This window comes from Malaclemys terrapin, chromosome 10 (assembly GCF_027887155.1).
Source record: "Malaclemys terrapin pileata isolate rMalTer1 chromosome 10, rMalTer1.hap1, whole genome shotgun sequence".
NCBI classification, from domain to species: Eukaryota; Metazoa; Chordata; order Testudines; family Emydidae; genus Malaclemys; species Malaclemys terrapin.
The window spans coordinates 7,800,463-7,812,620 of NC_071514.1; the positions used below are offsets into that span (position 1 = coordinate 7,800,463).

At 42.5% G+C, this 12,158-nt stretch overlaps 1 protein-coding gene across 2 annotated transcripts in view; it reads right to left on the reverse strand.

Annotated features, from left to right (window-relative positions):
* The window catches only part of LRRK1 (leucine rich repeat kinase 1), a 112,857-nt gene that overhangs the window by 64,710 nt on the left and 35,989 nt on the right, over nt 1-12,158 (reverse strand). For both annotated transcript variants that reach the window (XM_054042677.1, XM_054042676.1), the window contains exons 4-7: nt 11,338-11,501; nt 9,475-9,646; nt 7,063-7,242; nt 6,252-6,400 (exon numbers count right to left, since the gene is read on the reverse strand). In XM_054042677.1, coding sequence (XP_053898652.1) covers nt 6,252-6,400; nt 7,063-7,242; nt 9,475-9,646; nt 11,338-11,501 — 665 coding nt within the window. The remainder of the gene's footprint in view (nt 1-6,251; nt 6,401-7,062; nt 7,243-9,474; nt 9,647-11,337; nt 11,502-12,158) is intronic.

Here is a 12,158-nt window from a genome sequence, read left to right on the forward strand (position 1 = left end):
TTGGACTAGGCTCTATACCTCATTTCCCTGTCTGCAAAATGGGGATAACAGCACGTTGCTACTTCACAAGGATGTTGGGAGGAGAAATACATAAGGACAGCGCAAGCAGGGGAGGGGAAGGAGTCCAATGGGGCCCAGCTGGAGCCATTCCAACCCCAGAACTTTACAGGAGAGCCTTCCACCCTTTGGAGGCACGAGGGCCCATGTGGTAGCCCTCTCTCCTCAGTCACGTGGGTTTTTGAAAAGAAAGGGCAGAGAGAAACCAGACGGAGACTGACCCGGGCACAGCAACTACAGAAAGCTGTTCAAACAGGGCTGATGGACACTGATGGTGTTGTCCGACTTTTTTCTACAGACCTCACTCTGAACATTCTCTCTGCTGTGCTGATTGGCTGTTTGCCCCAGCCCCTCCCTCTCTCTGTCTCTCCATTGAGCTAATCCCCTTCTAACACAACGCCACTGAGAGGACTCAAACAACAAAAGCAACAAATCATGGCACTGACACTACCTTTGCTGCCATCACATTGCTCATGCTGCTTCTGTGTTCTCTCCCCTTCCTGTGCCCTTTGTCTATCTTTCTCTTTAGATTGTAAAGAACTAGGGACGGCCTGTGCCTACGTTTGTACAGGGCCTAGCACAAGGGGGCCCATTCTCAGTCGGACCCTAGGCACTACCATAAGCATAACAAATAATAATTGATAGAATTACCATGCTTCTGTGGGTGCAAGTAAGACCATGCGTCTCAACTGCCTCTCATTTGTGTCTCACCCTTTTATTACTGTGTATCATTTACAAAGAAAATGCAGAGTCATGATCCTGAGGTTATTTAATGCTATAGAAATCTATCACCGTAGCACTCAGACTGACTTCCAAAGCCACTTTAGGGATTAAGACCCAAATTCCCATTCAAATTAATGGGAATTGGGCATCCAAATCCCCTAGGCATCTTGAAAATCTTGGCATTAAGCTTTTTGCACTGACTTGTCCTTCTGATTTTGGATCTTGGACTCACAGCACTCTCATACATGAGCCTTGGAAGCCAGAGGCATGAGTCAAACCTTGCTGTCTGGCTTAAGCATGGTGAGCCAAATGCATCCTTGGTGTAAACACATTAAAGTCAATGGGTTTACAGTGGGGATGAATTTGGCCTTGGATTTTGTGGTTATCTCATAATAAGTTGAAACAAAACTTGGCTGCAATGCCATCAAGAAAGGAGCTTTCTTTCCTAGCTAGCACTTAATGATCTCCTCTAGCTTCGCAGGCAAGCCTGCGTCTGTGAATGTCACTCCCAGAACCCCAGGGCTTAGAATAAACAAACAAACCGAGTGGCATTGCATTGGGGCATACAACTATTCTGTTATTGGCTCCACAGAGTGCGCCCCATGCTCTCTAGTCCTAATAGACTAACAGTCTCTATACACAGCCTCCCACGAATGACCTACTGGTTTCAATACCACCAAAGAAGGCTTCTACAGACTCCCTTTACCCTACCAGGGTAAGCATTTTTCAATCATCTGTCCCCTTCCCAGTCTTGAAAACTAACTGGAACTAGTCAGGAGCGGCCTGCTGCTTCTAAATGGAAGACGTTGGTTACATTATGCATCCACAATCAAAGGGAGGTGTAGGATAATTGGCTGGAGTTTTGCTATTTGTCCTATTCTGTAATTTCCTTTAAATCTTGGCAAGGAGCTGGCTACTTGATTCTGCGGAAGTGTAAAAATCCTTTCTAGCTAAATTAGTTTCTAAAATTCTTTTCTAGTTAAAATTCTTCTGCTGGGTGCGGTGATGCTGATTTACTAATTGCTAACGAGCAAATATTATTTACCAGAAACCTAGGCTGTCTGATAAGCTCTTGTACATGAACCAAGATGTTGCATCATCCACTTCCTTTAACTGGCTTGACTTGGTCTAATAGACTGCCACTCTTGCCATGGAAGGGACAATATAAGGGTTGTAGGCCCAGTGCCAGAGTGACTCTGGAGCATATCCAGTGAAGATTTCTGTATCAGCAATTGAGTAACTGATAGCAGCAATCAGCCCTGTGCATGGTGAAGAAGTCAAAGAAGATTCTCTCTCTCACACACACATCAAAGGGGCTCATTAGGAAAGTGGCAACAGTTTCTTTTGCTCTTTTCCTATTTGTAATGGAAAAAATATTCTTGACACTACGTGCAGCTGGAAGGTTGTATATATATCTGTGCACAGACTACATTCATCTGAATGCCTTGAATCTGTGCCCTGCTAAACTGCACTTTAATGCAGTGTATATTTTGGTGATTGCAACCTGTTCCTATATGAATGGACCATTTCCTCTTTTTATTGTGGCAGTGGTTGGGTGGATTTTTATATTAGAAAAAAAGAGAAACAGGCTTAAGAAAAGTGAGAAATAGCCTCCATCTTTCTCCCTCTGTAGCGTGACGAGGGGAAAGCAAGTAGTGCTCTGTACAGCATTGCGGCTGTCTGAGAGGTTCAGTAGGTGCAAACCGGCTGTCCTAATACTAAAATATTTTATGCATACTAGGTGAAATTCATGGCTGTGCAAAGGGCCAGCATCCCTTTTGATGGGATGTTTTCCACCCACTGAAAGCAAAGATGGAGTAATCTCTTTTCTTTTTCTTTTTTGTCCTGACCTGAGACTAAAAATATTACCACCTGGTATGTCTCACCCAAAGGGAGAGAGTTCATATATGCCTCTAATTCCCATGGAATGCTATGGAGTCTGGGGCCAAATTATCCATTGCCTATCTTAGTGGTTGCTGTTGTCTAGTCCTTGCTTTAATTAGAGGAAAGAAGAGAATGTTTACTTTCCTCCTCCTTCAAGTGGGCACCGGGGGCATATTCGTCCCAGCCCAGATTCAGCAAACCATCTCTAGTCAGGAAAGCACTTAAGCACATAATCAACTTTAAGCGCACATGTAAGCGCTTTCTTGAAGTGCATCATTCCAAATATTCAAAGACCTGAACTTCGCAAAGACATCAGGCCAATTTCATGCCTGGCAGGAGTCCTTTGATGCCAGGGGATTTACACTAGATGCGAATTTTGGCCCAGTATATCAAAGCTAATTCAAACAGAAAACCTAAAATATTCAACATACAAAAATAAACCATGAGAAACAGGGCCAAGTTTCTGCTAATCGATTCATCATTCGAAACTCCTCTCTTCTTCCCTCTTAAGCAAAGTATTAAGCCATTTATAATAGAGCCTACATTAAATATGTCAGGATGTTCACATGGAAAACAATTCCCTGTACTGCACTTCAGACTTGTATTCTGCAACGTATTCAAGTGGGATATCTACTCATTTGGAAAGCATCTCTTCTGCACAAGCACCAGTATATTACTTAGTTGTCTCAGCTGCTATTCAGCCACTCCTGGGCTTAATTAATCTCCTTTTATTCATCTGTCATCAAAAGCTAAGAAATAACCTTAGATTCATCCCCACTTTCTTCCACCTACACTCCCTTGGGAGTCTCATATAAAACTATTTTGCTAGCTCCAGACTGTAGTAAAATGCCCTTAACTCTAGAGAAACTCACTTGCTGTTCTTGTGACATATGACATCCAGCCTCTTTCTCACATTACATAATGCAACCCCTAAATTTACAAGCACCAGTCTCCTGTGAAGCTAGTAGCATATAATCACAGAGTTAAAGTGACAGCTCGGCCGGGAGCCTAAACTTGAGTGTTTTGCACAGGACAATTTATTGCTGCACAGTAAGCTGCGTCCTGTGCAATTCTGCAGTCTGGGAAACCATCACCATCACTTTGGTGACAAGTGATTTGGTGCAATCTGTTAAAAAAACAGCTTCACTGGGGATTTTACTCACTTTATGTCATTCCATTTTGATTGCAGACAAGTATAAATTGGGCCAATGTACAGGCTAATGAAGTTAAAAAAAGCCAAGGATGAATGCTGCATGACTTTACGAGACTTCCAATGGACTGTCAATAATGCATTTACAGTACAATATTTGTACGCATAGAACAATATTTTGCACGTGTGTGCATGTGCAGTTTTTAAGAACATGCACTTCCACAAAGAGTTGTTGGTTTTTTTGCTCACTATCACCTGTGCATGCAACTGACAGAATTTGCTAAATAAACTCTATTTGTGTACACAAATGGGTGTCCTGTTACCAGTCTGTGCAAGGTTGTATGCACATAAATGGAGTCCTCCCCAACATCACTGATAATTTGGTCCACATAGGTTTTCCATATTTCACAGCTCTTGGGTATTTTAGTGAGGGCTACACAGACATATAATGAATATAAATAAAAATCATAGCTGGGAGTTTCCAAGGAACTTATGGGAGTCAGTGTCTGCGATTTGTACCCTTAAGTTCCTTTGAATATCCTAGCCCCAGTGCTTTATACCTAATATTAAGTTCTAACAGGTGGGTTTGAAAATGTGAAGAAGAATGTACAGTGCGGTTCCTTTCACTGGGCAAACTAAAAACAAGCCCTGAGCTTGCAAGAATCAGTCTCCCCACCAGGCCATATAAAACTGAGGCAATGTCTACATTACGGAACCTATGCTGGCATAGTTATATCAGTATAGCTCTGTAGTGTAGACACAGCCCAGACAGATGGAAGGAATTTTTCTGTCAGTGTAGGAACGCCACGTCCCCAGATGACAGTTAGCTATGCTCATAGAACCCCTCTTCCATCAACAAAGCTGCATCTACGCTGGGGGTTTTGCTGGCATAACTAGGGGGATGTTGGTTTTTCTCTTCGCTGACTGATGTAGCTATGCTGGTATGACTTAAGTGTAGACAAGGCGTGAGTAAGGCAGAATTTAGTGCTCCTGATTAAATTGAGGAGATTCGGTAAATCAAAGGACAACTGGGTAAAATAGAATTGACATGTGTGGATTGAAGTTCCTGTCTTGCACAGCTTTATCTCGAGTAGTGAGAGGGAGCTCTGGCAATCACATGGAGAAGGGAGAAGCGTATAACATTAGAGCCCCTTTATTTATTAGTATTTCAGATCTATATTGCCAGAAGGCTCCATTGTGCTAAGTGCTCGGCAAACATCGACACTGACTCTGCAATGGGATTTGTACAAGCAGAGCTTTTTGCCAGTGTCATCTCCCTCACCCAATTTTCTATGACCTGATGAAGAACGTGACTATGAAAGGCTCAGGGTTATCTATTCCTGTTTAGCCTCAGTTATCTAAATGTCAAGGGAGAAGGGGAGTAATTTGAGATAATTTAGGTGCTGGAGTACTGAGAAAACGTTCTGTTGATTATCTACATACCTATCTATGTAGCTCCGAAAACAGGTGTTGTAGGACATAACCCAGTTTTGGATAAGAGGGAGCTGTGGATAACTGAAGTTGAAATAATGAAGGGGATAGAACAAGTATGATAATATATAAATATAAATATAATAATACTTGGCATTAACCCAGCATCTTTCATCTGAGGATCTCAAAATAATTATCACAGGTGGGGAAAGTGAGGCAGTTAAGTAATCTGCCCGAGTTCATGCTATAAGTCACTGGCTAAGTCATGAATGCCCCTCCCCCCCATCAACCTAAAACTTATTAGCTTCCTATTCAGAGGAACAAAATGACTGCACCCATATACATCCTATCAAAAAACTGCATAAACGACCCGAGCGTGGAAAAGTAAATATGAACCATTTTATTACTGCAGTGACCGCTGGCAGCCTTGACTGACACCTGGGCCCTACTGTGCTAGGCACTGTACATGCACATAGTAAGAGGCTGCCCTGATGTTGTTACAATCTATATAGACAAGACAGACAAAGGGTGAGAGAAAAGAAGCTCTACTGGCCATATTTGATAGATGGGGCACTGAGGCCCACAGAAATTAAGTGACTTGCTCATGGTCACATAGGCAGTCTGTGACAGAGCAAGGAATTGAATGCAGGTTTCTTGAGTCCCAATCCAGTGCCTGTACTACAAAACCAACCTTTCCTTTCCCAAACACCATCATAGTTCATGCATAATATTAAAATGACCAAGTGGAAATTACTATCTATATATATTGTGGTTTGCAAAAGGATATCGTTTAATGGGCCCAATTATTTATGGCTTATACTTCATCATTGACTTGTAAGCCACTTTGTAGCAGACATAATGTCAGGTTGCTCTGTATATGATAGCAAACCACCTCTTAGATGAGATGAAAAAATACCCATTGCACAATATGCAAAGATAAGCATCAATTATTAATATGACGCTTTCTTATATCACCTTCTCAGAAGACAGATAAATGGCTACTTACCGTTTTTGCTGGAGCGCTACCAGGTAGTAAGGCTGTTTCTATGAAATATTTCCTCAGAAGGTGCTTGCTAGAATCGGGACTGTCCATCAGGATGTAAGAACAAAAACAAGCCCCGTTCTGAAGTAAAAACACAGCTATATCTTCATTCCCTTTAAAGAAAAGACAGACTATGTGGCCTCTTGTTTTCAAAAGGACAAAGCCACAAGGAGCCACACCGTAAATGCTATGGAACTAACCCTTTAAAAAAAAACACCAGCTTGGCTGTGTAAAAAAGGAACTAAACTAAATAAGCCTGTTTCCTCTACCTATGCTTCTTGCTCCAGTCAAACCTTCAAAACATTGAACAAAGTTAAGTGTATTTGTTTGGCTGCTACTTCATTTTTAGCATCTTGTAAAGATGTATGCGCGGCAGCAGTGTTTTAATATAAATGATATTCATTCCAAATCAGATCTAGATGTCAAAGAATTTATCTGACTGATGTGTTTGTTTATGAGGTTCTTGCCTTTTTTTTTTTTCTTTTTTTAAAGAAATTCTAACTAGAAAATGTAAACAGAGAATTTATTATAAAAGAATTACCATCTGGAGGAAGTTCTGAGTCTCCCATGGTTTGAGTTTACTCCATTTTGCGGGGCTCCGCCTTAAATTTGACAAAAGGCTCAGGGCCAAACTGACAATGGTGTCAATCCATAATAACTCCAGGTAAGTCAATCCACATTGACACCAACGTGAGAGGGAGCAGAATTTGGCCCATTCTTTAGAAGACATCATCATCGAAAAAGGGACACGGGTGCGGAATGTGCAATTACATACCTGCCTTTATAGCTGCATACAGGGGCAATCTCGTAAGAATGGGAAACTCATTCTTCCTCACTGCGCAGCTCCCGGGGTCAGCATTGTAAGTGAGAATTAAGAATTTAACTATCGCCAAGTGTCCCTGCTGGCAGGAGATGGCCAGCATCCAGTTCAGGAGTCGCTGGAAATTACTGGGACCTGTCAGAACGATAAGACATTGGCTTTATTTGCTGCTTTGGATGCGAGATAGTTGATCATTAACAACTTAAAAGGCAGGACATACAGGAAGAGGCCCCAAATGGCCAGGCAGTTGATTATGCTGTTACAGCATCCTTTAGAGGAATCCTAACCTGACGAGATGCACTCTCTTTTGCTTCACTGAGGTGGATGCTAAGTGCTGTCCATTCTGTTCTTCATTTCCCAACAAGCCGAGGGGTAATTCTCATGACATTCACCCAGCAGTGCTGGGGCCCCAGAATAGCAGCAGACCCACCATGGGGATACGTGGCTGCAGAGCAGGCATTCAGGGAGACTTCACACCATGGCAATGCTAAGCTCTATACCAGCTCTTCATGGGCCAGTGCAGGAGAGAGTTTGGCGGCTGGTTAGCAGGCTGCAATTAGGTGGATCGAGGGTCCATAAATCCCAGCAGGATGACTGAGTCCAGAGGCTGCAGAGCTGACCCACCCTCTGCCAGTGGATGAGGGTTGGTTTCCATCCCCCAAGATAGCCCATTTCTTTAGGCTTTGCGCAAGAATGTGCCTGACTTTTGCCTTATATGATTAAATGGCTTCCTGACATGGTCTCTCAGCATACACCCCAGGCATTCCTCATAAACCTACATTTAATATGCTCAAACTAACAGTCAGTTTCCATTTATGTTACCAAGTAACATCCTGCATAAAATGTTCACAGCAGGCGTGAGCTGGAGCCCTGCAAGGTCTACACCCTTGAATTTACATGCAACCTCTTCACAATTTCTCAGCTGAAATTACCTCACCCTCTTCACCCTTAGCAACTCCATAACACCACCGAATCTCATATCCTGAAAGCCAGGTGCCAGTTCAACAGTAAGCTACAGACTTGAACATTTTAACTGGGCCATCCCTTCCCAACGAGAGTCATGTAGCAAATCTGCCAGAGTATGACTCCTGGCACGGGATATATAGGTCATTTATTATCATCATGCCCTAGTGCTGATGCAAACATGATATTTTCATGGTAATCAGTCAGGAGTCCTGCATAAAAATCTACTGAAGGTTATAGTGCTTATAACTCAGGAAAAAAACCCTGAAAGTGTAAAAGAAATCATTGCAATGTTCTTATTAGTTAACTTCAGAGTCTACAGGGACTTGGTCAGCATCAAACTGATCTAAATTTCCTGTCTTACTAAAATCATCGTTGATGACTGAGACTGAACAGATTTTTTTAAAATCTAATTTAATTTTCACTGTTTAATATGGCTTGCTTCCTCCCGTTTCCCCTTCTCAGCTTGGGTCATAAAAATGGTCTGGCCAGTGTGATTTTCTGTTCCAGCGACCCAGCACGATAATGCAATGTCTGCATTGCAAACCTGGTAGGGGGATGTTTAAACTCAACCCCCAAACTGTTTTTAATAGAGATGGAAAATTTTCTATTGCTATTTCGCTTTCTAAATGAGCTTTTAATTTTTAAAAATACATCGATCTGTCTTAACAGGTTCATCCTGCTTCCACTGCAGTCAATGGCAAAAAAACCCACTAGCCCTCATGAATGAAGGACCAGGTGTTTAAAATGGACTGCCCTGATGCCTAGAGTATTGCAGTTGCAACCTTGTAGGGCTGCACCAGAACATTGCATCTGCTCTTACACTGGGGTTTGGAGCATTAGCCTTTTCCATCAGCAGTAACTTCACATCATTAAAATAAATAGCATGTTCAAAATAACAAACAACCCTCCCGAAAAGAAAAGCTGAAAAAGCCAACAACAAAAGAGAAGAAAATGTGCTGCTGTCTATGAGCTCGAACCCATGCTCACTCAACAGGCACTGGCTCACGACCCATCTGAACTTTATCACTGCAGAGTGCCAGAACACTTTTTTAAGTGGGATTGTGCTTCCTGAAAATACTCTCTGTTCTCTGCAGGGGCTGGGACATAACCCAGCTGTGACGATTGATGGGAATTAACTGCCAAAAAAGGCTTCTTGTCCAATTTCCAGTTAGCAAACATAGAATATTTTTTCCCAGAAGGGAAGTTGTCTCAAGGCACAAGGGACATCAGATCCTCCCACCCACTTTCCCTTCCCAGAGGAGGCACAAAAAAAGTAGTGCTGGTTTGAATCTACAACACAACTGTGCAATCCCATGAGGCTGGTGCAAAAGTGGGGCCGGGGAGGAGGAGAACAAGCAGGTCACCAACAGACAGTGAGACAAAAAAAAAAAAAAAACGTACCGAGCAAAGAATCCAATAATTCCTTCACAATGTCCTCATGTCCAAAATATGCCGCCACCACAGCCGGATTATCATCATTGGGTTCCGTTGGTAACCCCACCAACGCTTCCTTGAGTAAATACCTCACTGCATGCAGATCTCCATAGGCTGAGGCAATACTCAAAAGTTGGCACTAGTGGAGAAAACACAGCATAATAAGGCAAGGTAATCTCTCCCTCTCACATCTTTTTCTGAGGACTATGAAGTACATAGACTGTGATGACAGGGACCTTTTAGCTACGTAGTTCAATGTCCCCCATCACTGTAGTATAAGAGCTCTATTCACAAACACTAATGAATTTATCACAACACCCCTGGGAATTATCATCCCCATTTTACAGATGGGAAATTGAGACAGAAAGAGATTAAGAGTCCAGGGTCACAGAGGAAGCATATAGTAAAATCTGGGCCTGAATACAGACCTCCCAAATTTGGTCCTGAATACAGACCGCCATTCATTGCCGACTGTAATACTTAGGACTTGATATTACTGTATTACACATGCTATGGCTTTTGGGAAAACCAGTCTCTCAGCTGACAAAATCTCTTTTCTGTAAATGCCTTTCTAAATTACCTCACTGACTCCATCTGTTTTCTTTATTGGAACAGTCTACTACAGTGAGTAGATAAGATTTTACATTTTTTGTGTAACCACAGAATGTAAGTTTTCATTCTATATTAAAACAACTCAGTATCTTCCAAAGATAATCAAGGTCTGTGATGTAGACGCTGGAAGAGGCTCAGGGCAGCCAGACACATTGTACATTTCCTTTGAATTGCCTCATATGAAACCTCAACCTTGACCTGAAGGAACTGCCTGCCTGCTCTGTTGCTGGCGTTACGCAATGCCCCTGGAGAGGTCATTGATGGGAACTGAAGCTGAGACCTCTGGATCTAAACGCATGAGCCTCTCCCATCAAAGCTAAAAGAACCAGCAGCCACTAGGGTAGGTAAGGTAAAAGTCATACTACTCTTGGCATGAAAGAAGCCAATAGCTTTGTCCAAGTGGCTGCAACAGCCCCTTTATTGTCTCCAGTGACATCCAAACAAAAATGGAACAAAAACAAAACTCAAAGCACAAGCCTCTCTTGGGCTAATACGATTACGAAACCATTTACCCCATAATCTATAATGTATTTTGCCATGAGTGGCCTCATTTTCTGGAATCATGACACACCATGACACTAACCTTCCTCCCCAACCCATTTTTACAAAGTCATTTTTCTGAGTAAAACCATTCACTTTAAACAGTCACTGAAGAACGAATGGTTAATTGACAGTTTCTGAAACGAGGGTGCAAGAATTATTTTTCCTTTCCCTGCAACCAAGCAGATCATCTTGAAATAGCATCTAGAAGTGAAGAGTTAAATCTTGCAGTGCTTACTCAGTCCTCACCCAGGCAAAACTGCGGTAAGGTCCAGTGGCCAGGGCAGAGGACTGGGAGTCGGGAAACTTGGGGTGAAATCCTGACCCCATCAAAGTCAACAGGAGTTTTGTCACTGACTTTACTGGAACCAGGATTCCACCTGCTCTCCACTGATCTGCTATGTGAGCTTGGATATGCCACTTCACCTACCTGTGCCTGCTTTCTCTCCAAACCATTGGCTCTCTTGTCTATTTAGAAAGTTGAAGGCAGATCTGCCTCTTATTTTGTGCTTGTGCAGTGCCCAGCACAATAAGACTCCAATCTTTTGCGGGTTTCTGGGTAACAGTGTAAGATAAAAGTGAATAGGCCTTTTGCATGAGAAACAACTGCAGATCCAAGCCCAGAGTTGGTAGGTTTCTTTTCCAGTGAGACCTGATGACAGATAACACATACTCTACCTTTTCCACTTGTAGTATGTTCTCCTCACATGAGAGTTTAATCAGCTCTTGGGCCTTATTGGTGTCTCCACTTTTGTAAGCATCCTGAATGCTTCCTATCACAGGGGAGTGACCTACGGAGACGTCGCCAACTGTGGACTGTTTGCCACCCATGTCCACAGTACCTGGGTTAAAAGAAGGAAAGAAAGGAAAGGAAGAAGCATTTACCTATTACTCGTGCAATAGATTATTTTGTGCATACAGTAAAAAAAAAAACAACAAAAAAAGAACATCCTAAAAACCGGTGGTGAGACAACTTTCCAATGGGGACATGAAACTGAAAAGGGCAATGACTTCCTTAATCTCTGCTAGAGGGGCTTTCCAACGGGTGGTGCATAAAAGCAGACACACTTGGATTCTGCAGAACAAGTACTTAGGCAAGGTTGCCACCTGGAGTAGTTCTGAGGAACTGAGTGGTCCCTACAGGTAGCAAGACAGCTCTGAATTATTATTTAGACCTATTTCTTATATCATACTAAAGTCTTCTTTCACCATCAGTATAGTCACACTAAATAACAAGCCACTGTCATTCTGTGGCCCCTCCTATCAGAGGGACTCACACGATCTTTATAACATTAATTAATTAAGCCTCGCAACACCCATATGAGGGGAGGAAAAATCATCTTCCATTTTCTGGGTGGGAAAAATGAGAAACAGAGAGATTAAGCAAGACGCCCACGGTCACACAGGTCCACCTTGGATGAGCCGGGAATAGAAACCAGAGCCCTAAATCCTGTGTTTTAGCCACAAAACCATCCCAGAAAGATTAGATCCATTTTGTC